The sequence below is a fragment of the Xenopus tropicalis genome, chromosome 10 (assembly GCF_000004195.4).
Source record: "Xenopus tropicalis strain Nigerian chromosome 10, UCB_Xtro_10.0, whole genome shotgun sequence".
Lineage (NCBI taxonomy): Eukaryota > Metazoa > Chordata > Amphibia > Anura > Pipidae > Xenopus > Xenopus tropicalis.
Window position 1 is genome coordinate 16,564,074 of NC_030686.2, and position 25,761 is coordinate 16,589,834.

The following is a 25,761-nucleotide window of genomic DNA, read 5'->3' on the forward strand; positions in this document are numbered from 1 at the left end:
GAAATCACATAATGGAGACAGACAGATCTGCTTAATTTTCTCGAGTGTTAGCCTTCCATCTTTAATACATATGTGTAATGTTCCAGTCTGCCTTTGCAGACTTTTCTGATTTATAAACATTTTTGCATGAACTTTTGAAAAAAAAATCTACTCAAAATGGCACACACCATTAGCTAATAGAAAAAATGGTAAAGGCCTGTTTGGGCAGATCAATGTATGTTTACAAACAAGAATACTATAATCACTTTCTGACCTGGGTTGTCCTCCACCTTATCCAAAAGGCCAATGCTTTGCAAGTGTTTTGGTGTAGAGACTGAAAGAGCAAGCACATCCCCAATTGCCTCATGGAAACCTGGGTTGGCTCCCTCACGGAACAAGATAGGCTGATCCTTGTACTGAAGGAAATATTGAACGTGCCCCATCTCATGGTGGACTGTGATTAGGTCGTCCATGTTTACCACTGTGCACTGTTTAATCCTAAGAAGGGGAAAGACATATTAGTCATGCAGGTAGTCTCACAAATGTATACCCCAACTAAAAGACAATGAGTTGTCACCAAATGAGCAGATTTTTGCTCACTGATGTGCTGGGATATATTGGGCTGATCCGATTGTTTGGCCTTCTTGTTGGCCCTATTCGATTGTTTGGTTTCGTTGAAAATCCCTACCTCTGGTCACTTGGGGCTATTAGCATGACCTCCTCCCAAAGGGGTCAGTCAATGACTTTTGAATAGCTTTACAGACTGTTAATGGGATTTTTAAGACAGAAGTACTTGGACCTTGGACCCAGTATTTAAGCTGTCCATGAATTTTATAAATATTGCATTTGATCCAGTTTTTTGAAAGGTCTAATAATCTGTCATATTTATACTCCTATAATAATAGAGTCCTCATTATCTTCATTATAATCATGGCTGCCCCATTGCTGAAACAGCAACACTGTGAATACTACATTGTTATTCTGCATAGTGTTTTTGTTAATCAAGTCCCCTCCTGGGAAATCCTGTATAATGTTTATGTCATTTCATGAGCTTCATGATTCATTCCCACTCTGGGGTGTGATGTGAAGGCAATCTGTTCCATCAGAGCAGAGCGGTAACATCTTGTTCATGATTTGGAGAGTGCTAATCAGGCACCATGTAGAGTCAAACTAGAGAGTGTGCTGCTTGTGAACTGTTAGATTCTCTGCAGAGATGCCAGGCATAGATTGGTACACACACAAAATGTGTTTAAATGATGTGTGGGTCTGATGTTTGCCAGCAGGTTGGTACCCATAGGAACAGAGGCCAGTGCTGTACCCTAGTGCTGTACTTTAAAAACACACAGTGTAAAAACACTATATGCACATTCATAGCCCTCATTTGATCTGCAAACCCCCAAATTTCAACCAATATGAAAAAAAATGAATTCCACCAATCTTGTAATAGTTTTGGCCATGGGTAAAGGTGGCCATACATGGGCGGATTTAAGATGCCGATTTGTGTCCTTCAGATCAATCTGCAGATAACGATCAGGCAGGTTTAATTGTCCTGTCGAATCGGGAAGTTCATCGGCTTATTGACGCATTCCTCGCTCCGACGGGTCCTATTCCCATCATTGTAATTCAATTGTTTGGCCCAAGGGCCAAATGATCGGATTACTCCAATATTGTGCCAAATCTGACTAAAGGCAAATGCTAAGTTCACTTTTCATTCCAGTTAAAAGATCCGAATGAATGGATCTAATAGTGTATGGCCACCTTTTTATATAGGTTTTTGCCACTACAGAGCTGGCAGACATTTCATCATGGAAACACCCCAGAGAGTTGAAATATGTCTTAGTTAATAAAACCATGTTTTACAGAAAAGAAAATATATACTTGGGCCTAACTAAAGGCAAATGCTAAGTGAATTTTGTGCCATTTATTATGCCAGCACATATATATTTAATAAAAATAAATGGGCTCTTCTTCTCTCTCCAGAGCTTGTGTGAAGTATTGGAGCCCCATCAACAAAGTAATGTTGAATTTCTGCTTCAAACCACTTGTCTCTGTAAGGTCAATTCTAACCATAGCACATACACATAATATTCAACTTTAGGCAGCTAATGTAATGCCTTCCCAATGTAGACAACATCTGTCTGGAAATTTTAATATCACAAATATAGCCCTACTCTGGGACTGGGAATAGGAAATGCCAATCTCATCCCTCCAGTTATTTGGGCAAATGGATAAGATATACCTGAAATCTTTGCGGTTGTAGAAGTCCCAAGCAGATGCATGGCACACTACCTCTCTGTCTTTAGGCTTCTCGATCATGGATTTATCCCAGAATTCCTGTGGCATTGGGAGAAGCCCCAGAGACTTGAAGAAGTTGTCAGATTCCTCAAACATCCTTTTTGGAGTCCAATTCTGTTTATGAGCATAAGATAATTCACGATAAATACACAGTGTCAATAATGCAGTGGGCGGGAAAGGTAAATAAGTGAGCAATCAGAATGAGTCAGATTTCTTTCGGGCTAACTGTCAATGGTTTGATGAGTAGTAGGGATCAGCAGAATAGCAGCTGTAGGTAGAAAGAGTGGGCTATAGTAGGGCAAGATGGCAACAGTAATAATTATATTTCTTTCTAGATCTGTGGCCCTTCAACAATAACTGAAGGGCATTAGGTCTAGGCGTCTGTTACTATACATAATTAATGCTGTCTGCTCTTGGCCCTGCTGCAGCTAAAGACAGCCCTGGTATGAGTTCTCCGCCCTAGAAAAAGAATAAATATAATTGTATGGAACAAAAATCAAGTATCTCTAATGTTATAACTAAATCCGCTTGAACTTCTAGGATGATCTGCTATTAGGGTGACCTGCTGCCTGGCTTAATTTTCTTCTTACTTCCCTAGCTCTCTTACTGAGATAAATTCCCATTATAAGAAAGCAGGGCATGTGGCTAACTATGCCAGGGTGCTTGACTTTATGGCCCTGGGGTGTCGCCAGACTAATGTTGGTCATAGCCAGTAGAGCGAGATGAGTATCAATACCCAAGATGATGTAAGAGCAGCAATCTTGAACTACCCAAGCTAAATAAAGATAAACTGTTGTCACATGTTTTTAACATTATATATGAATGTATATTTACTTTAAGCACTGTCTGTACTGTACTCTCACATCTTTCTCCATACTTTAGTCATATAGTCAGTAAGATCCTTCCATTGTATGGATGCAGCTTTCTTCTGGTCTTCATGGGACCCTTATGTAATCCTTGCTTGCCTAATGGATGAATCATTGGAGCAGCCCAATTTAGGAAATCGCTTGAGTGTCCAAATAAAGCAAAGATCTTCTTGTTTGATGAGAACAACAACAAGAAGATCTTCCTGTGTATGATAGGCTTTACCAAACTATTGGTCAAATTCATTCTCCTGGTTTATCTCATTATATCTTCAAAAAGAGCAGTTTCAGGCCAAAATCTGCCCTGCTCACAGTGACATTTTGTCACTATGCAACTACCTTCAGAAAAATAATCGCTATGTGTTATACCCCTAAGGGACTTCGACACCAACTAAGCATTAGTTACTTAGACATCAGCATATTTACTGCTTCCATCTTATTATGTAGTCTCAGCAAAAAGTAATGGATCCAACTTATGGGATTTCATTGATTGTTCTGTATCTATTTTTTTTTTTTTTTTTTTTTTAAGGTGAGTCAATTACTATGTTCTTTTTACATAACAGAGATTTATAGACCATACCACCGCAACTCTGAATGAACCTCACCTTAGCAATCATGGCTGGAGTAGCATCCACTTGTGCAGCATTGGGATATGGAACCAACAACTCATAAATGTTAGACCAGGACTGTGCCCACATGTTACCTAGAAAGTCATAATATATCAAGTAAACGCACAGTCTGGGAAGTGACATACGTTAGTTAGGAGCTCTCTATCCGTATTAACCATCCAGTGTTATTTACAAATGCTTGTTTGTTAATGGCAGATGGAAGGGGTAGGCGCAATAAAAAAACCAAAACTGTGTCCATTGACATGATGTTTGCCTTCTGCTTGCATTCTTAAGCTGGCCATACACGCACCGATAATATCATACGAAACCTCGTTTTGTACGATATTCGGTGCGTGTATGGCAAGTCGGCGAGTCGACCGATATCGCAGTTGACTCTCTGATCGGGCAGGTTAAAAAATCTTCCGTCAGGGCTGAATCGGCAGAAGGAGGTAGAAATCCTATTGTTTCTACCTCCTTATCTGCCATTTCAGCCCTGAACGTTAGCGGTGGATTTAACGGCCTTTCGTGCCACGTGTGTGGCCACCTTTAGGGCAGTGGTACACGGGGAGATTAGTGCAGTTAGTCGCAGATGGAAGGTCTAGGCACAATAAAAGGCCAACATTGTGTCAATTGACATGATGACATGTACACGGGCAGTCTTCGGGCGAGTTCGGAAAACCAAAACGACGCATATGCCATCCCACCGGAGATTTACGTTCTTGCCAGTGGGATGGTATTAGTCACCTGTGATAAATCTTTGCTATGGCGGGCAACTAATCTCTCCATGTGCCCTTAGGGTGAAGACACCTGGAGCTACTAGAAGTAGCTACTTGTCACGACTACAAAAATAGACAATGCTGATTATTTACTGATAATTGTCTCTGTGTTTTTAGCAGATGCAGTTCTAAGTATTGTCTATGGCAGGGTATTTTCTGGCGTTTAGTAGCCATGAAAATTAGCTGCTGCTAAGTAGCTCTGTGTGTCTTCATTCTTATGGAGAAGCTTGCTGCACCCTTGTGTTTGCTGTGCTGAGCTTAGTAGGCAAATCCCAGAGGGAAGCCTAACAAGTATTAAGTACAGAGCCTACACTGTGCCTTGTGCTCCTAGGCATTTCACCTTGTGCCTAGCTAATAATGCTTAAGGTATGGGACATGCCAGTGAATTTCCACATCTTGCATCCAAATAGGTGCGCTATTCATTACCCAGTAAAAATCTTTGTGCCTCTGTAATCAACGGCAATGATTTGTGTGGCATAGTGTGCTGCTGACATTCAGATAGATCATCACTTGAGGCAACTAAAACATAACATTAGCTTTTTATGCATGTCCCCTTATCCATGGTAAAGCAGGGCACTACCGCAAAACTGATCACAAAGACATAGCATATTTTTTCATTGAGTAAATAAGATTATCTTGTTGACCAAGGAAATGTGTTTCCCAAGCCCCACCTTAGTTACTTCTATGATCCTAGTTAACTGAAGAACCAAACCTATGTATTTTTCTTTTGTGTGTGGGACTGTAAGGGCAAGCACATTATTTTTCTCTTGCTAATGTTTCATGAGCTGGTTGGATCTCAAGAGAGATTTTTTTCTTGCCCACAACTTGGAAGTCACGGTCAACATGTAACCAGAAGTCTAGATGTAACACAAGAAACAAGTTTAGGAGTATTTTTGTTCATACCCAAGAGATGAGCAGGAATTGGCCCCTTTAGGTTGATTCTTTTATCTCCATACTTCTTGTAAAGAGCCCTGCGCACATATGCATGCAAATTGAGGTAGAGAGGCTGCAACTCGTCATAAAGTTTCTCAACATCTGATTCAAGTGTTGGGGTCTCATACCAAGATCTCCAGTATGCTCCATTGTCATTGTAACCTGCAAGATATACAAAGTGCAATGAGACCTAGTAGAGAGAGAGAGATATGAAGTAATAAAGAGATATTGGGGGAGGGGGGATCTATTTACTAATAAGCAAGATACACTAAAGGGATGGGAACATGGGACAGTCCTTCTGAGCCCAAAATACATCCTGAAACAGTCCCCCATAGACATACACTGCAATCGCTATATGTTTTTCTTCTAGAAACTACTTGATGCTTTAGGCATTTTTTCTATACTTAAAGGGATTCTTGTCATGATGTTTACGGTATATAGTACACTGTGTACATTGCAAATAATTCATTCTGCCATTTAAAATATTCTTGAAACAACAAATGTATTTTTTTGTTGTTGTAATATTTGTATGTAGGCAGCCATCTCTGTGCAATTGTGCATGATCCTGTGCTTTCAAAAAGAGCTATTATAATGAAATGGCTTTCAGATAAGCTATTGTTTCTCCTACTCATTGTAGCTGGAGGAGTCATGACTTGTATTTTCACTGTTGAGTGATTTTCTTTTATCTACCACTAGGTGGGGGCATTTTTAGAATTACAGGAGTCAGGAACAGTACTTCCTACTTTCTGCTAAACATCCTGTATTATTACAGTGGCCTCACCATTGAGCTGTGCAGCTTTGTTGGCCAATTGTACATATCTCTTGTATTTTTCACGGATTTGTTTGCCTGAAGCATCTCTCCACCCTTTCCAAGCAAACAGAAGCTCATCATAGTCCCGAGACTTGGCCAAGATCTCTGTTAGGTCTGTAGGAAAATAGAGAGATAGCTATAGGTAGATTTTATAAAATAATTGCTCATATCCTCTTTTAATCTATCCATTACAGTGCCCTTTACCAAATAACCTAAGGTGACAGTACTTATCTGCAGGTCACTTGGAGGTCTTTGCCAAAGGGGATCTGCACTTTATATCAGAACTACAATTAAAGGAATTTTGTTGTTGTTGCTGTGGCTGGGTCACCTGAATCAACCTGCATAAACGCCCTCAACCCATCAGTATATATCCCTAAATAATGTTGCTAGGTGTTTATGGTAGAATTCTGTGTGCAAAATCTATAAATAACACAAACATATGGCTTTGGGACAGTGGTTGATTAAGAAAATCATGGCACTTTTCAGAGCATCCTAAATTTCCCTGGACAAAGAGTCCCTTACCTTTACTGACCCTCGCCTACATGCATATTGGCAAGTTCAGCCTATGAAACTATGCTCTACAAGAGTTCCATGAGGCGGGACAATTTGCTCTTTTACATGTTTGTGAACCAAATTACTATATAACAATGATGTCCTACAAAGTGGTCTACAGCAATCTTGGACATACCGGTACTGAGGGCATAAAAATTTTAAGACCTCATCAAGCTAGCAGACCTCTAGCTAGACAGCCCTGTAATAAATGAAGGTAAAATAATTGTGGGGCAGTTGGTTGGGATACCAGGGTGGCTTGGAATTTATTAGTTTAAGGGCAGTGGCAGATGGGGAGATTAGTCGCCCCGCAACAAATCTTCGAAGTTGTCTGCCACTGCCATTAGAGCAACTTGACTAGTCTAGGCAGCCACAGCTTTTGCCTTTGTAACTTTTAAACCTCATTATAATCCTCCATTGCTACTAGCAGCAAAGCATCATTAAGATAATTTATCAATTTAATATATTAAACAGCCACAAATGGACAAAATGGACTTTCTTACAAGATCAAAGTGAGCTGACACTAACCTGGATCAAGAGGATGGCAGTTTGTGTTACCATCCTTGCAAACTTTGGCCACACTATAAATAGTCTCCATGTCGGATGTGATTTGATTGTACTGAAACAAAATAAACAAAGAAGGAATTTAAGCAATATAACATTTTTAAAAACAGAAATGTCATCTATTATTCAGAAACTCTTTATTTAAAGGGGTTTTTTACCTTTACATATATGTCTATTATGTTGTAGAGAGTATTATTTTGAGACTGCAATTGGTATTTATTTATTATTTATGTCTTTTTGTTTAGCTGCTCTTCAGTTTGGAATGTTATCTGGTTGCTAGGGTCTAAATTACCCAAGCAACCAGGCAGTGGTTTGAATGATAAACTGGAATATGCATAGGGGAGGGCCTGGATAGACCAATAAGTAACAGTAAAATTGTAGCCCCAAAAAGCGATAGTTTTTTTGGCTGCTGGGGTCAGTGACCCCCATTTGAAAGCTGGAAAGAGTCAGAAGAGGAAGGCAAATAATTCAAAATCTATAATAATTAGCCATTCTATAACATACTAAAAGTTAACTTAAAGGTGAACCACAATGCTCTTGTCCATGCTTCCTTCTATCATCTCTTCCTTTTATTACTCCATCTACTAAACCCTTGTAAGCCTTGTATTTTGTTGGTAGTATGGCTTTGCAGCTTTATTTTTTTCCCTCATTTTACTCACAATTCCCTAGGGGAGGATTTAAATTCTTTACTGTGGTAGAACTAGTGTTCAGGTGTGCCACGTTACTAGCATTCCCCGCAACACACCGTCCCGTTTCTCTTTGAGTCCCCCTCACAGTTTCACCTCTTTCTGTTCCTCCTCTGAAAGAGCAGCTTTATCGATCTCACTGAGTTTCCTCAGAATGCGCTGTGTCTCAGGGTCCTGGAAATCACTGTAATCGTAGTTTCTTGCCTGCAGCCCATATTGTAAGGTGTGTCCCGACATGGCCAGGTTTTTGTCCAGCTAGGGCAGGGAACAAGAGAGCAAAAATTTAGATTATTGCATTTGGCTCCTGAACTTATCCTAGCCACAGGAGTATTCCCAACACAAGTTAACCTGTTATTATGGAGATGTAGCTAAGTCTAGACCACTCCAGGCATTGTCATCCACATGCAAACACTTCTGCTATTATTTTTTGGTGTTTGGCAGTTTGTTCGGTACAGTGTTTCTTTACATTTTCATAGGATCAACTCCGTTAAAAAGATAGCTAGCATCCCTGAATAGTTAGAGCAATGTAGCAGGGCAAATCTTTTATATTTTTTTGATAAATCTTATTTTTTAATGTAATTTTTTTACTTCTCTACAAAACACTGATTGCATTCTTGTTTCTATTCCCCTGGTAGCCTGGTTTGAAGACATTGTTGGGTTCTTAGCAGGTTTAGGTAGTATAAAATGTATGAAATTAGCTTGGTACTGTAATTCAATGCGCTCAAAACAGACAACTGTTGTTGATGTACTTCAGTCTTATTGGCTTTATTGTTTTAGGCACAGAACCATATATGCCATTTAGGTCTCACCATAACTTGCTTGTTGGCCTCAGTGATGTTTGTGTTATAGGCCCATGATGCCTCCGTATAATCGTTCCACACCACCTCTGCTGACTTGGTATAATCGGACAGGAAAGTATCAGCTTCTTTCTCATTTGCAATTTTTTCTAAAAATAAGAACAGTCCTGATATCAACCTTTTTATTCATAATGTAAAACAAGAAAATTCAAAGTGTTGTTATCAAATATTCAACCACTGTCCAGACCAAATTCAACAGTTGGAGAGAAATACCATATAGAACTTTGAATAGAATACTGTATAACATAAAGAAAAGATAGGCAATGGAAACACACAAGAAATAGGGGGATAGAAAGAAAAATAGACATGATCCCTATTTCACACTAAAATGAAGAGGGCATGGGAGTCCTGGAGTTTAGCAAAATAGAGAAACAGGGGTAGAAAGGGTAAGAATAAAGAAAGTTGAAAAAAGGTGAGAGGAAAAGGAAGGTATTAAGAGCAAAGAAGGGGAAAGGGGGAATACAAAAATAGAAAGATGACCAAAGGTAGGGGATTATCAGAAAATTAGCAGAATGATCCACCCACCAAGTTCATAAGGAAAGAATCTTTCGGGGTACTTTGTAAGGGAATAATAGGTGTGTGTGTGTGTTACAGTATGAATTTGGTATCAAGTATTATAACACTAGTAGAATTTTATCTTTATCTGAAAGAGAGTTTCAGTGGGAGCTACCTGAGAGGTTGTTTGGTCAAGAAAGAGAGAAAAATGTTATGTCACCTTTCCCTGTACATTAACCTCCCCCTGTACATTAACCTCCCCATATTACTACTTACAGTGATCATGTCTATAAAAACCTGTGCACCAGTTTAGCATCTGGTTATAAATCTTTAGTGGTCTTACCAATATCTCCTGGATATCCATCGGGTATTGGAGGCGTCCATGAAAAATCCGGCCAGCCGAGAATCTCGTTATTTTTGGTGTTTTGCTCAATCAGCCACTGTGTGACAGGGGTGAAGTATTCAAGCAAGGGCCCAACATCCATCTTTTCACTACCTGTCATGTCCTTCAGAACCTCCTGCCAAGACTTGGAGGATCCTGACCGGAGAACATCTCTGGTTGTGAACAGATGATTTATGGTTAGGGGCAAACTTACATAACAATGGAGCTGACAATACTTCCTGTCAAATTAAACGGATCCAATTTATTTTTTTATTAGGTCTGTTCACATTATGCAGTTAGACTAATGGTGCCCATACACGTTAAGATTGTTAAATGATCTTTTCATTGCAAAAAGATTTGCCCATCAACAAAAACTACCATTTTAAGTGATATTGTCTAGATGAAGCTAGGAAAGCTACCTGCTTGGTCCTGCAAACAATTGGACAATGGGCAAATTCCATTAACAACCTGCCCGATCGATTTTTGGATCAATGTTGGATGAAAAATCTCTATGTACAATGGTTCAGTGCCCACCTTAAAATAATTTGATGGATTTGTCAGATCGCATTGAAATATGTCGTTAGGGAGACAAAACTCTTAACTTGTATGGCCAGTTTAAGACACTGACCAAGTCTTTGTATACCAAGTCTGGCACCAAGTGCTGATGCCAAGAGTAGTTGAATAGATCCACAAGTCCACAAGATTCTTTGTCCATTTTTACAGAGAAAATATTTAATATTTATAGTTAAGGTTTGTTTCCATTTATTTCCTCTTACACTACTATTTATAAACAACCAAGATTTACAGAGCATTCTTTTTTCTCCATATTTTAATATCTTATCCTCGGCGATGCCATATTGCTCAGCTATTCAGCTTAGAAACCTACAGCAAGAGAAGCTCTAGATGTTCCATGTGAAAATGCTTACAAGCAGTATGAAAACGTCAAGCACTCGCCATAAAATCTAACCCCCAAGTTAACTGCCCAGGAAATACTGTGCAGAAATTATCCAGAGCATTATCTTACCCAAGAATTTTTCCAGCCTCCTGGGATCTGTAAATATCACATGTATGCAGGGGACCTGTATGTTTGGCTGCTGTACAGAGAGCCTTATGGAACTGGAACTGCAGCACAAAACTCACAAAGTACCTGAAATACATGATAAAAAGTTAAATCACTGGTTCAGAATCGAATAGAACAAGTATTATTCCCTGCTTCCCAGACTCAATGCAAAAAATAAGCAACTTCATTGATGCTGCTTATGACCTTATGCTGGCCAATGCATGCTGTCCTTCTGGCTAGCCAATAAGTAGCAATGACAAATTCTCCAAAAACTCATTACCTGATGTAAGGTGTGTTGCCTGGAATATGATACTTTGCCCCAGCATCAAATTGGTTATCATCTCTTGAGATTGGTGGGCAGATACCTTGATATTTTGTTCTGAAAAAAATAAAGGTGGTTATTGGTCTTGGCTGGAAAGGTTCACAGATACCACAGCAAAATCATTTAAACAGACCCCTGTATCCAAAACGTTGTGCTGTGTTAAAAATAAGTGGAAGAAGGTATAGTAGGGCAAAATGGTGTTAAGATGTTGGAGATCAACAACAGTTGATGGGCAGTAGTTTAGGGCAAGAATGGGGAAAGAAATCTATGCAGTGCTTTAACAACAGAGGAGACAGTGACTTAATTTCACTTATTTACACCTCATTCCCCCCCTGCCCATCGGCCTGCACTGAATCCATGTGTTTGGGGGGTAAAGAAAAGGATCCATGCTACAATACTGTAAGTGTTTTTCCTTTTAAAGACCCTTAAGTAGTAACATGGGTAACTCCCACCCCAGTCCAGTTACCATAGAAATCCACCAGCAGTTAGCTTTAATGTTGATAACCATTGTCTGATTAATTACTATGGGTTGCTGGGTCAGGGCAAACCTTTTTGTGTTACCAAATTGTTACCCCTAGGATGGTCATTGGCGATTACTCTTTTTCTCTTCCCTGGGACAGTTTATATGCTTAATGCCCCCACCTTTTCTAAGTAAAGCCCTACCGAAGGTTCCACCAGTCGTAGTTGTATCTGGTGGGAGGTGTGCGGCCACTGAAGACATTCCATCTCCACTGATCAATCAGGAAGCCAAATGGCAGGAAGGCAATCTTCTCCAGAGCCATTTTCAACAGATAATTGATATCACTTTCTGCAAAAAGGTTACCAAAGAAAAAAAAATAGGTTCCATAATTACAATTTTATACATGATGATGATGTATCATTAAGATAATAGAGCAGGCATGAAATTGAACAGATTGTAGATGTACTAAAAACATGTTTTTGTTGATCCCAGCAACTACAGCAGTTTAAAGGGGGTTTCTGAATTATTCCCCTTCTCCAAAGTTAAAGTGGTATCTGGTTGCTAGTGATAATGACCTGGCTACCAGATTGCTTGCTTGCTAAGCAATACTGAATTGGAATTACTTGATGACCAGCTTTCTATGCAAGCTGTATAAAGCTGGCTATACTCAAACCAATAAAAGCTGCTGTCACTGCCCCACAAGACAAGATTTGGTAGTTTATTAACTAAACTGCTAAGCACTTGGCACTGCAGTTCTAATATGCCTTTACCTTTATCATTAGTGACAGTATCAAGAAGCCCAATTGTTTTCAGGTGTCCTGGGGTTGAGACTGAAAGGGAGAGCACATCTCCTATGGCCTCATGGAAGCCTGGGTTTGCCCCCCGGCGGTATGTGACCGGCTGATCCTTATACTGCAGGTAATACTCCACGTGGCCCATCTCATGGTGCACAGTGAAGAGCTGCTCCATAGTGACTGTAGTGCATTGCTTTATCCTATGGGAAAGATTGTGAGATGGAAACTGAGAACCAAGCCAAGCAGACCTTTAGCCCTGCTAAATTGCTATTGAAATCAGTGCTTGTTTATCCCCTGCTTTTTGGTGCTCTCTCTCCAGCAAAAAAAAAATATATATAGCAGGAGTCCGTTCTCCATGTCTGTTAATCAGGAGGCTGTTTTACTTTCAGTAGATACCTCTTAAAATAAGACTTCATCTTTCAAACCATAGTTTGTTAAAGAGCCTCATACAACAAAGAAACCTCTAATATTACTGTCAGGGTCGGACTGGGCTGCCGGGACACCGGGAAAAATCCCGGGGGGCCTCGGCGGCCCAGACCCGACCCTTGACGGCGCTCCCCCTCCCGAACGCTCCTCCCCTGACGCGTCAAATTTATGCGCTATGGGGAGGATGTCGGGTGGGGGCCCTGCGAGGGGGGTTAGAGGGGGCCCCTACAGGGGGGGGGTGATTAGAGGATGCGCCCGGCTGAGTGCACCTGCAGGGCCCCTGGGACGGGAGCCCTGGTGGGCCCTTCACACCCCAGTCCGACCCTGATTACTGTAAACTGTTCAAGTATGAATTTTTATATGCTGAAATCCAGCTGCAAAACAGTTCTTCTTTTTCTGCATCATATGAAATCCTGGCAGGGGAGGAGGGACTAAAACATTGATGTCACAAATTGTAACAACTTCTCCACAGCCTACAGACAGCATGCAGGAACTGCATAACCCACAATGCATTGCACTGTGATGTTACTTTCCTTATTGACATCATGTGTGCAGGGAATTGTGGGATTGGGAGGATGCAGGCTGAGGACAGGCGACTACTGTTACATTTATTTATTTTTTTAAGCCTCAAAGTAGTCAAGTAGTAAAGATCAGCAGGAGAACAGGAGGCCAGGCTTAGGTAACTATTCCAAACTGTATTATTACATTAAAAATCTTGAAAAGGCTGCATACTTTTTCAATTTATGTATATTGCAAAGTTGCTTGAAATGATGTTTACTTTTCAAAAAGCTTAAGTTGTGTTTGGGTGGAGTTCCCCTTTAAGTATTCCTGTAAGGCTTTATTTTTATTGTTGTTTCTTACTTTTTACTGCTTATCTTTCTATTTGAGATTACTATTCAACTCTGATTTTCACCTTAAGTAGCTACTGTGATAGGGCAAGAGAGGATGGCCCAGGGCTGGGGAGCATCTGCAGCATCCTAGGTGAGTGGGTCTGGGTTGGCAGGGCCCTCAGTTTTTCCAGTGCCCCATGGCCCAGTCCAACCCTGATTATTACTGCTTTATTCGCCTAATTAACCCAAGGTCTATGGGTACTTTCAAGCAAGGTCCTTTTCTACCTTATGACACTGAAGGGTTATCTGATCCTGCCTGACAAAGGGGACTCCCCTAAGTATGCACATATAGGAATATATAAAGTACCAGAAAACAAACAAAATATTCACTATCATTTTAATTTCAACAGCCCAATAAAAGCTAGATGTTTTTTGCTATGGATATCTTATTAGGGCAAGCCTTTCTCAGTGATTCTACATAAACCTAACTGCCACTTCTTGCCATGACATGTCTTACCGGAAGTCCTTACGGTTGTAGAAGTCCCATGCAGATGCATGGCACACCACCTCACGTCCATCTGCTGGTTTTTCCAACATTGACTTCTCCCAAAACTCTGGGGGCATCTCCAGCAGACCCAGGGAGGTGAAGAACTCCTCTGAAACTCTGAACATATGGGTAGCATTCCATCCCTGAGGGGGAGAAGAGAAAGAAGTCAGAGAGCTGCTAGTTAGAAGAACCAACCTCAGCTGTTTCACCTGAAGGTCCTGCATTCTAAATCCATTACCTTTTCCCTCATTGTATTAGTGACATCTATATTGGTCTTGTCTGGGAAGGGAATCATCATGTCGTAGATATTATTCCACTGCTGGGACCACATGTTACCTGTAGAAAACAAACAACCAGTGTCATATTAGAATAGCAGCGGAAGTGTACTGCTGAATTTCACACCAGTTCCTCCAACTGGTAGTTTTTCCAGGTTGTCCCATATGGTTAGTTATCTGTTCATTTTAATGTATGCTGTAGACTACATGTTTTTTTTTTAGGTTAGGCGGTGTTAGATATAATGTGCACCCTTTTTCCTATTAATAAACAAACCTGTTGCATTTTTAGAATTTTTTAGCCTAACATTTTTTTCTCCTACTTCGAAGCGCTCAATGATGTTGTTTGTCAGTTGGATCTTCCCAAAGGCTGACATATGGTTCAGTCAATTCATTGGGGTTATGGAGATTGGAGACCTATATATCCTTCCACCACAAATTCAGGTGCCTACTGTTTTCTCACCAAACAGATGAGCTGGAATTGGTCCTTTCAAGTTGATATATTTAGCCCCATAGCGCTCGTACAGTTTCCTGCGTACAAAGGCATGTAGATTGAGGTATAGAGGTTCTAGTTGTTGGTATAGGCCATCCAGGTCCTCTTCAAATGTCGGAGATGCATACCAAGAGCGCCAGTAGGCACCAGTGTCCTTATATCCTGCATGGAGGGAACAAAAAGATACAGTCAGGAGGCTCCGTAGGATGAAGAACACAGAAAATAAAGTTGCAGCAAACTCTGCATCACTCCTTACCTCCCCTGTGTCTAATAAAATGACATTATCCTCAACTGAGCCACCAGGGCAACTTGCCTTGCTCTTAAAATGTTTTGACTAGCCATTTGCATGCAATGGTTTGATCAAGTCAAGAAATACAAATCTAAGCCACTAGGTGGAAGCATTGAGCTGAGACAAGAACTACATGTCTCCTGAGGTCACCAAAACAAATTAAAGTACCGTACTACGGTAATATTTTGCCAGGAAGAACCAAGGGTATTGCAATTTCTTTTTCGGGGGTTTGTACTTAACTTGTATAATTATATTTTAGGGTATGTGGGCACACTAAGACATTTGGAATCAAGTTTGTGAAGAAGTCTATTATGCCACCTATGGAATGGTTATCCAATTCTCTTATGAGCTGGAAATGATCTAGTGTTAAAGAAAATATACTAGAAAGATGATTGCATCCTGCTGAATTGTCGTCTTAGGAATAGGGAAGGCAAATTTCTATCGTATAGAGCAGTGATCCCCAACCAGTGGCTTGTGAGGAACATGTTGCTAATCAACGTAGGGGCTTATTTTTAAATTCTTGGCTTGGAGGCAAGTTTTGATTGTACTGCCAAACAGAGTCTCCTGTAGGCTGGTAGTCCATATTGGGGCTCCCAATAGCCAGTGACAGCCCATATTAGACACCCAATGCTTGTGTTGCTCTCCAACTGCTCTCCAAAGGCGCAAATCCCTGGTATAGAGCATCCAGACAATTTGCTTTTGTACGTACTACTCAGAAAGGCAAAGCCCAATGTAAAACTGACTTTGTGATATGTAAGGTTGGACCTGCTATCCCACAGCCACAGTCCCTTCCCAGAGACTATTATCCCCCCACTGCTACTATAGGCACCATCCCTCCCTACTATACCTGCTATCCCACAGCCCCAGTCCCTTCCCAGAGGTTATTATCCCACTGCTACTATAGGCACCATCTCTCCCTACTATACCTGCTATCCCACAGCCACAGTCCCTTCCCAGAGGCTATTATCCCACTGCTACTATAGGCACCATCTCTACCTACTATACCTGCTATCCCACAGCCCCAGTCCCTTCCCAGAGGCTATTATCCCCCCACTGCTACTATAGGCACCATCTCTCCCTACTATACCTGCTATCCCACAGCCCCAGTCCCTTCCCAGAGGCTATTATCCCCACTGCTACTATAGGCACCATCTCTCCCTACTATACCTGCTATCCCACAGCCACAGTCCCTTCTCAGGCTATTTCCTCACTGCTACTATAGGCACCATTTTCAGGGAAGCTTTACCTTCCCTTTATATTGTATGCTACAGTAGTGCTACAGCTGTCATCTTTTTTTAGCCCAGAGACATAACTGTTCTTCAGGCTGCCCCTCCCCAAGAGACTACTCTGGGTGCCACTGGGAGTGCCAGCCCCACAGTTGAGGAGCCTCTGCAGTAGAGTACAAAATAACCTGGCAAAGATGAGTGGTCCACTGAAATCTAAGAAAATGTAATCTGTGTAATCAATGCAAAATTCTGCTAAAGGAGACTTAAAGCAATCGCCTTTGTTTTACTCACCGTCCATCCTGTAAGCTTCATTACTGAGCTGCACAAATCGTAAGTATTTCTCCTTTAGTGGGATCCCTGCAGAGTTATGCCAGCCTTCCCAGGCATAGAGAAGCTTCTTGTAACTCCTGGATGTTGCCATGATCTCTGTTATTTCTACAGGAAAATGACATTGGCCCCTTAGCTTATGGTAGTGTTACTAATTCATGAAAATGGGGTCATTTACAATAACTCTGCTATAGTTCCATGAATAACCAAGATAGTTTATAAGCAATGGCCCTAAAATTGTTCCCTACAACTGTTTGGGCGCCCTAAAGCCCCAGGGTTTTGAAACCACTGCTTTAAATACAGTACTAGTAATAAAAATAGGCTGTTTCAGTATGAAGAAATTTAGGGCTGCATTTGTATGTATCCGTCAATCACGTGGGGTGTGCAAGCTGTACACATGACTATGCCATCACAAACTAGCTAATAGCCTATGGTTCTTGGTTTTATGAGCCTTACCGGGTTCCAAAGACCAGCATTTCGCAGTCGCATTGGGAGGGCAAACTTTGGCTGTTGAATAGATGCTGTCCATCTCGCTAAGAATGGTGTTATACTAAAGAACAGAAAAAGTCACATCATTATTTCTTGAAATTCGATGAATCCCAGAAGCCCTCACTATAGGAGCACAATATGCATGGCTTATTTCAACTGCATACATTGTGAAAGGGCATCAAGCAGGCAGACATGGCAGCCACCAACCTGGCTGCGTTAATCTGCCGGTTATCATGAGAAATAGAGGAGCGGGCCATGTAGGTCATATTAGTGGTGTGGTTTGGCAAGGAGAAGGAAAGCCAACCTAGGGCACTAAGGGGTTTTGTTCTCTTTAACTCAAGATACATGTATAGGACCCATTATCCAGAATGCTTGGGACCAAGGGTATTCTGGATATGGGGTCTTTCTGTTATTTGGATCTCCATACCTTAAGTCTACTAAAAAATCAATAAAACATTAATTAAACCCAGTAGGAGTGTTTGCATCCTGTAAGGATTAATTATATATTAGTTGGGATCAAGTACAGGTACAGTTTTATTACTACAGAGAAAAAGGAAATCAGTTTTAAAATTCTGAATTATTTGATTAAAATGGAGTCTATGGGAGACAGGCTTTCCGTAACTCCGAGCTTTCTGGATAACAGGTTTCTGGATAAGGGATCCCATACCTGTAATATGTTCAGTCATGTTGAAAGTACCCTTTAACCCATGGAAATGTTTTCTGCTATAAGTACCTCTACAACTGGATAAATTAGCAGAAGATTCAAGGTGGAATCCTACTGTTGTAATATATAAGGATGTTCAAAGTAATTTCAGGGTTATATGACCTATATAAGAGCACTCGGCCTTTTGCCTTGTGTCTTTATGTGGCTGTGAAACTCCTTGGTGACTTATAATATACTTATAATTACAGTAGGGGGTACATAATTCCATATATACATATTTATATAACTGTGTTAGGTAACAAGATGAGTCTGAAGTTTAATTTGGTCACCTACTACCTTGAGCTGGAGAGCAAAGTGTGGTTTGGCCATAGGTGACAAGTGACAGCTTTTTGTATCCAGCTGTACTTTGGTGGTCATTTTTTGTACTCTGAGCATATATTATATACTACAATGGTAGCTAGCATTCATCTAACTATTATTATTTATCCTTACAGCACCACAATGTAGTTGTAGCAAGGGCAATTGACTATTCTGTAATCAGCTAGAAAACAGTTGTAATCAATATAGTGTTGCTTGTCACTAAGTCCATTAGTAGTCAATGGGAAATCTGGCTCCTGAAATGAAAGGGCAATAAAAAGGGGCATTTTCAGGACTGGTATTCTCTACACCAGTTGTGAAGACATTGATAGAACTGTGCAGCTGGCAACAATAATATATTCTCATTTCTCAATACCATCACCATTCATAGAATATATTACAGAAAAGTTGGCTGCAACCAAAGGACATATACTACATTTCACTACAACAACAAAAAAGATAATATTCTCTCCAAATAAAAAATCAGTTACAAGGCAAGTAAAAGTAGTATGTCAATGCACATGAAAAGCTTAAATTATTTTCAGTTTTTTTGTCTAATAATTGCCTGTTTCATAATATATAATAATCCCAGCTGGATGAGGCTGATGGAATTCATAGCGGTACAGCTGGACATCTCTAGATAAAGGCTAAGTGAAACCCTCTCGGGCAGATATGAACGCGAGCAGTTAAATGAGATATCTGTGCATTTGTGCGAAGGGTATGTGTCACGCACAAATGGAGCTGTATTTCTATTTGTTCCCAGTGAGATAGTGAAATTTGTCTTGCCGGAAGCAAATGTTTCTCTCTTTCACAGATCCAGTTTGCCATGATCGGGCTTTTAAATTCCTCATTTAATGCTTCAATTACTCCCTCTCATTCTCTGAAGGACTCTGCCAATCTCAGGCATTTCTACCCATCCGTCTATCACTCCTCTCAGCTTGTCAAGGTCAACTTTAGCCACATCCCCGGAGCAACAGCAAGTAGAGACACATAGGGAAGGGGGTGGGGGTTGAATGATGAGCTGACACTCAGCCCTCTCTCACATCAGCCTTATTATCTCTTATTCATAAAGGATTAACTATATTCCCTGGTGCTGTGCCATATGGTCCAGGCAGTGGGGCTCCTTTTAAAAGTTAACCTCCCTACTCAAATTCAGCATTTAGCAGACTTCAACAAATTGGTTTGTTTTAGGCATTGTCTTATTTTCTTTATCATACTGTTGTATCCCTTGGCTACTGTCAGTTGCCAACAACTGCTCCTGCTCAAGTTTGTTGCTAAGGTTACTGACCCCAAGCATAAATGGTGCTGAAGAGCCCCCTAAAAGCCCTTCATGAGGGAGAGATGTTGATAACAAATAACAGCCAGAGATATAATGATTCAAAGAGTGAAAAGCATTTTTATTATTATATGTAGGTAATGAAAAGGTTTTTTTTCAACTCCTGTACATAATCTGTGGTATAAGGAATGGATATAAAAAATATTTGTTTTTTGGTGTTGAAAGTAACCAGTTTTGTCTACAGATGGGCAGAGTCACCCATTTTGTCTACAGATGGGCAGAGTCACCCATTTTGTCTACAGATGGGCAGAGTCACCCATTTTTCAACTAAGTGCATAAACAGAAGTATGAGGAATGGTGGACATTTTACTTCTTGCGTTGACCACAAATGGGTAGAGTCACCCACTCCGTCTCACAAGATCTTTGCTATAAAAAAAATGTTTCATCTTTTTAGTATGGCATAGCTGATTTCTCACCTCCTCTCTTGCAGTCAAGTTCAAGTTTGATGCTCCGAGGGTCCTTATAGAACTGATAATTTTCTTGAGTAATGGATCTGTAAAGTTTTCCCACACATCATTGAAAAGTTCCTTAGCCTTCATACCCCATGCCTCATTAAACTCCTGCTCCTCCATGGAAGCTAGAATCTGAAAATCACAAGGAGATATGTTAAGAAGTTATCATTTTTAAAGGTCAACTAAACGTTTATTCTTTATTTTTTAAATTTTGGTCAAGCTACTCTTATTAAAATTTCTTACAAGGTGTCAACTAGCTGATTATGTGAGGGTGAAGCTTGCCTTAGCTTGTTAACTATATTTACAAATCAGCTTTTTTTTCCCCTACTCTAACTAAACTAGACCAGTATAAACTAATTGCTGATTGGTTGCTGTGTGTTACAAGACACTTTACTTAAGGTGGCCATACAAGGGTCGATTCCAGCTGCAAATATCAGTTCCTTAGACTAATTCGGCAGCTTATCGGCCTGTGTAGGGGCACTAACGATGGGCAGGTTAAAAAATTTAGGTGGGTCGGGGACCGCATCGGCTCGTTAATGCGGTCCCTGAACCAATTGTGCCTATTACCGTCATTGTAATTCGATCGTTTGGCCAAAATGGCCGAATTAGCCTGAATCCGCCCGATATCGCCCACCCGTAGGTTGGGATCTCGGGAGAAGATCCGCTCGTTTGGCAACCTTGTTCTTATACCGATACCTTTATAATGCTAGGGAAGACCTTCTACAAAATAGGGATCAAAGCTGATTTCTTAAGTCTTTCATTGGTCATTATGCTCACAGTTTTCCTTGTGCTTAAAATTCACCATATCTGGTGTGCCTGAGTGGCTGCCCACAAGTAGTCCCTAATGGAAAGCTAGTGTAATAGCAGCTGAAAGGACACCACCCTTTATACGTTAAGAGGCATTCCTCTGTACTAAGCATAATTCAGCAGCATATGTTTGCTCATAGTCTGTACTTTGAATAGAAGAGCTATTCACCTTTACAAATTTAGTAGTGAAATTGTATATTGATTGCCTTGAAAAACAATTGGCATTGTTGTACATTGCTGTTGGCCAGTGCTTAACCTGTCTGTAATCAAAGTGAACTGGTAAAGGGGAATCTCTGCTTACTATCTTACTGATCGAATAATATCCTGTTTACTGCTCTTACATTCTCTTATATTATAGCTGTCTAATGGGTTTATGCACATATGGATTATTTTAGTATTGCGTCTTAGCCTTGCTTACTGTATCCTGCCAGAATACCAGGCTGTGGTGTGTAGATTAAGGTCAGCCGTTTAGGACATGGAGATAACATTTTGCGCACCCAGTGAAAAGGGGTGTCATATTTTAAAACACTAGAACAGCTTTTATTGTTACATTCTTTTTGCTGTGCAAGTTGGTGACTCCTGGTAAATTGGTTCACATAGAAACTGTAGAACCTATTGTAAATCAAATATAGGAAACAACTACATTATGCACAGGCAAAAGATGCTAAGACAGTAGCCTAATGGTCTGTGGACAAGCATGAATTGGAGGGTCCTGAGCCCCCCACCCACACTTGCATGGGTGGGGAGGTGGGGGTTACAGGTCCTTATGTCTGTCTGCCAAGTTTCTACGCCATCAAAAGAAACTGATGCTTTAGGAGAGTAGATTGTGTGCAAGGATAGACCCAAGAAAGGTTTGCCTACTAACTAGACACAGGACTATAAGCAATAATGCCAGTCTGTGGTTTGACTGGCATAGACCTACCTGGGCCAGAGGCATAGACAGTATTTTTTTACTTTTACAGAATCCCAAGTGGCAGGTAAAAACATATTTTGTTATTTAATTTGTCTGCAAATTCAAGTTCTAAAATGCATATTAACATGCAATTATTTATACTGTAGTCAAACTTAAGAAGGGTACCATGTGAAAAAGAGGGAAATCCTTTTTTCATGCCAAGCGAGCGGATCTTTCCACTGATGCCAGCCTAAAGGTAGCAATTGGTCGCACAAAAGATCATTCCCACCCTCCACTGTTCAGGGCTGAATCGTCAGATATGGAGGTAGAAACAATAGGAATTCTACCTCCACCTGGCAATTCAGCCCTGAATGTAGATTTTGCTTGAGCGCCTTCAATGGCACCCAATCAAAATCTTTTCTGCGATATTGGTCACCTCTTCGAGCCGCCATACACAGCCTGAATATCGTACGAAACAAGGTTCGATACGATAATATTGGTGTGTGTGTATAGCTGGCTTAAGATGTACGAGTCATTTGATCATTTGACCCTGGGGCCAAATGATTAAGTTACAATGAAAGGGATGGACCCGTCGGAGGAAGGACCACATTAATGAACCGGTGTGGTTGCCGATCCGACAGGAGAATCAAAGCTGCCTGATCAATATCTGGTCAATCTTAGGTCAGATATCGGTAGTGTAAGCCCTTCAGGGGTGTCCATACGTTGACAGATAAGCTACTGAATCAGTCTAAAGGACCCAAATCAACGGCTTAAATCTGCGTGTGTATGGCCTCCTTAAAGGAACAGTAACACCAAAAAATTAAAGAGATTTAAAGTAAATGAAATACAATGTACTGTTGCCCTGCACTGGTAAAAGTTGTGTGTTTGCTGCAGTAACTCTACTATAGTTTATATATAATAAGCTGCTGTGTAGCCATTGGGGGAGCCATTTAAGCTAAAAAAAAAAAAAAAGAGAAAAGGCACAGGCTACATAGCAGATAAAAGATAAGCTCTGTAGAATACAATAGTGTTTTATCTGTTATCTGCTAAGTGCCTGTGCCTTTTCTCCTTTGAATGGCTGCCCCCATGGCTACACAGCTGCATTCTTTATATAAATCATAGTAGTGTTTGTGAGGCAAAACACCAGTTGTACCAGTGCAGGGCAGCAGTACATTATATTGGAATTTCTTATACACTTGAATTTTTTGGTGTTACTGTTCCTTTAAGTTGGCTGGCTGTTATCTTGCCAATATCATGTAACGAACCTCAGAAGGATGGTAATAGTGTTATTATATAATCTGTTTAGTGTGTCCAACACTGATCTCAAAAACTAGGAGCCAGGTATACCTTAGGACAGGCAGAATTTTTGCTGGAAGAACCTTTTTAAATTTAGTTGCTGACTGACCTGAAGAGCTTGGGGAAAAATTTTAAACTCTGTTGCTGTAAGGATCGATCCCTGATGTTGATTGCCTACAGCTCACAGCAAAAAACTTTTAAAAAACTGATCTACACCCTCCATAAAATGGTCCTACTGCACCCTCCTAGTTCCCTTAAAGAAGATAAACATACAAACGTAATTGCATATGCAAGAAAATTCACCAATGAGAAAGGTTTACCAGCACCTGGGTAACAGCTTGTGGCAACCACTTAGATGTATGACTGATTGCTGTGGGTTACTCCTGCCCAGGTGCAGATCTGGTGTTGATAAATGAGCTCCGTTATGACACTAATCTTCATTATTGTGTTATTTTAGCTTCATAATATTAAAAAGTAATACAAACATTAGGAAGGAGAAGATATTTCATTGTTCTGTTATAGAAAACCTAAACCTTCCAGCTCCACCTGCAGTTAAAAACATGGAGCCCATAACTCTGATCAAGCAGAACTCTCATTTTAGGGTTCTGTAGTATTTTAATGGAGTTGCAGGCCTTGAGAGCCATGAAAAAAGATGTTTCTGATCTACAAAGTGTGGGGTCAGGGTGGTCTAAGGCAGAATGGGGTGTGGTCTGTGAGCCCTGGGCAGAATTTCATTGGTGGGACCCAACTGCCCCAAGAAATTTGTGATAGTATAACCCTCAAGCATGTGACGTTCAATCCCTAGGTGTGCCGCCCTAGACCAACAGCCCAGGGAGCAGAAAAATGATAGAATGGCGATGCCACAGGAAAAAAGGAAAAGAAATTAACCGTTCTGTAAAACTCCAGATGATTAACAAGAGGATGTCAAAGGGGCATTGCCCAGGGCCCACTGGGATAGGGGGTCCACTAGCAAGTTTTTCATTTGGGATTGGCCTTTACCTTTGGAGAGTGTGTTGAGTTTCATGGATTGTTTGCACAAAAATGTTAATGGCCAACTTCAGATGGCACGAAATAGTGCTCTGTAAAAAATCACGTTTTAAGGGCTAAATTCCACAGGAGATTTTGATCAGAATTTGTGGAACCCTTATTTAACTTATTTACGCATTAGATTTTTCTATCAGTCCCATTATATTTTGACCCACGAAACTACATCTGACTTGTAGTATGTGTTTTTTGTAGATTTTTTTTTTTTTTTTTAACAACTTCATCCTACAAAATCTCCCGTGGAGTTTAGCCCTAAAGCAAGCATCCCTTTACTTCTCCTGCACTAAAAAAATTCAATGTTTCTCAAACTTAATTAAAAAGTAGCTTTTGGCAGAAAGCCCAGAAAGTTTAACAAGCTACACCTGCATTTGGATACAGTTGCAACTAATAAGCTAAACAGGTCTCTTGGGGGAACTGAGACTTGCAGCTTAAGGGGCAATTTCAGCTTTTTTAGCAAAACTGTAATAACACGTTAAAAAAAGCCAAACCAACCCAAAACCCCCAGAAATGGGTTCAAACTGCTCATGGGAGTGGTATTTAGGGGGTGTGGTCACAAAAATGGGCGTGGTTGTACATTTTAACCGCGCTATGTGCATCAGGGCCGGAACTAGGGGTAGGCAGAAGAGGCAGCTGCCTAGGGCGCAACGATCGAGGGGCACCAGGCAGGAACCTCTCCTGCCTACCCCTAGCGATACTTTGTCATTGCCTCCGCCGCTTGTCATTAGCGGCGGAGGCAATGACCGATCGAATCGCCCTGCCTCCTGTGCTTTGGCGCGCATGCGCCGTTCGGGGGCGGGGAGGTGGGCGGAGTTTGCCGACCGGGTTGCCTAGGGCGCCCGGTCGGCTTGGCCCGCCCCTGACGTGCATATCTGAACTCTCCCCGCCACAGTCGTTTTTGTCCCTCTTTCCATTTTTCAAATGTTGGGAGGTATGCTTTAAATATATTGAGAGTATTTTTTAAATACTGGTAGCAGTGAAATGTATTGACTTTTCTTACGTACATATTAAGCTTGGCCCTAATTCATTGGGGCAGATTTATTAAAATGTGAACTTAGGAATAGCGTGTGGGTGAGTTTTTATGTATTAGGGCAAGAACCCACAGAGCGGTTGAGTCGCCCGTGATAGATTCCATCGGCAACAATATAAGTCACACAAAGTTGCCTGCAGGAGGAAACTTCATGCGACTTTCCACCAGCCACTCCAATTATGGCCAGTGTTGAGTCTTTTTTCGGAGTGGTTTGTCGCCCATGATAGCAGAGATCTATTGTGGGCAACTCAACCATTCCGTGGGTTCTTACCCTAATACATAAAAACTCAACCATGCACTATTCATTCCTATTGGATATTTAGAAGGGTAATTATCAATGGGTGAAATTTAAAACTCACCATTTAATAAATATACTTCTAAAAATCCCATACGAATGAATAGAGCGTGATTGAGCTTTTAAGTATTAAGCTCTAAACTGACACTTTGCCCCATTGTATTTGCAGTATCCCAGTTACATTTATGTAGTAAGTGTTGAGTGCATCTGCATACTATAACCCTGACTGTACAGAGGCAGAAACTCTGATAGTGCCCT

At 40.8% G+C, this 25,761-nt stretch overlaps 1 protein-coding gene across 1 annotated transcript in view; it reads right to left on the reverse strand.

Moving 5' to 3' along the window:
- Positions 1-25,761, reverse strand: part of ace (angiotensin I converting enzyme) — a 37,495-nt gene that overhangs the window by 6,316 nt on the left and 5,418 nt on the right. The window contains 19 exon segments of the mRNA NM_001123410.1: positions 254-477; positions 2,219-2,388; positions 3,743-3,840; positions 5,425-5,616; positions 6,236-6,379; positions 7,343-7,433; positions 8,161-8,319; positions 8,874-9,010; positions 9,760-9,971; positions 10,823-10,945; positions 11,139-11,237; positions 11,844-11,988; positions 12,411-12,634; positions 14,208-14,380; positions 14,476-14,573; positions 14,973-15,164; positions 16,809-16,952; positions 17,301-17,394; positions 20,107-20,274. Coding sequence (NP_001116882.1) covers positions 254-477; positions 2,219-2,388; positions 3,743-3,840; positions 5,425-5,616; positions 6,236-6,379; positions 7,343-7,433; positions 8,161-8,319; positions 8,874-9,010; positions 9,760-9,971; positions 10,823-10,945; positions 11,139-11,237; positions 11,844-11,988; positions 12,411-12,634; positions 14,208-14,380; positions 14,476-14,573; positions 14,973-15,164; positions 16,809-16,952; positions 17,301-17,394; positions 20,107-20,274 — 2,887 coding nt within the window.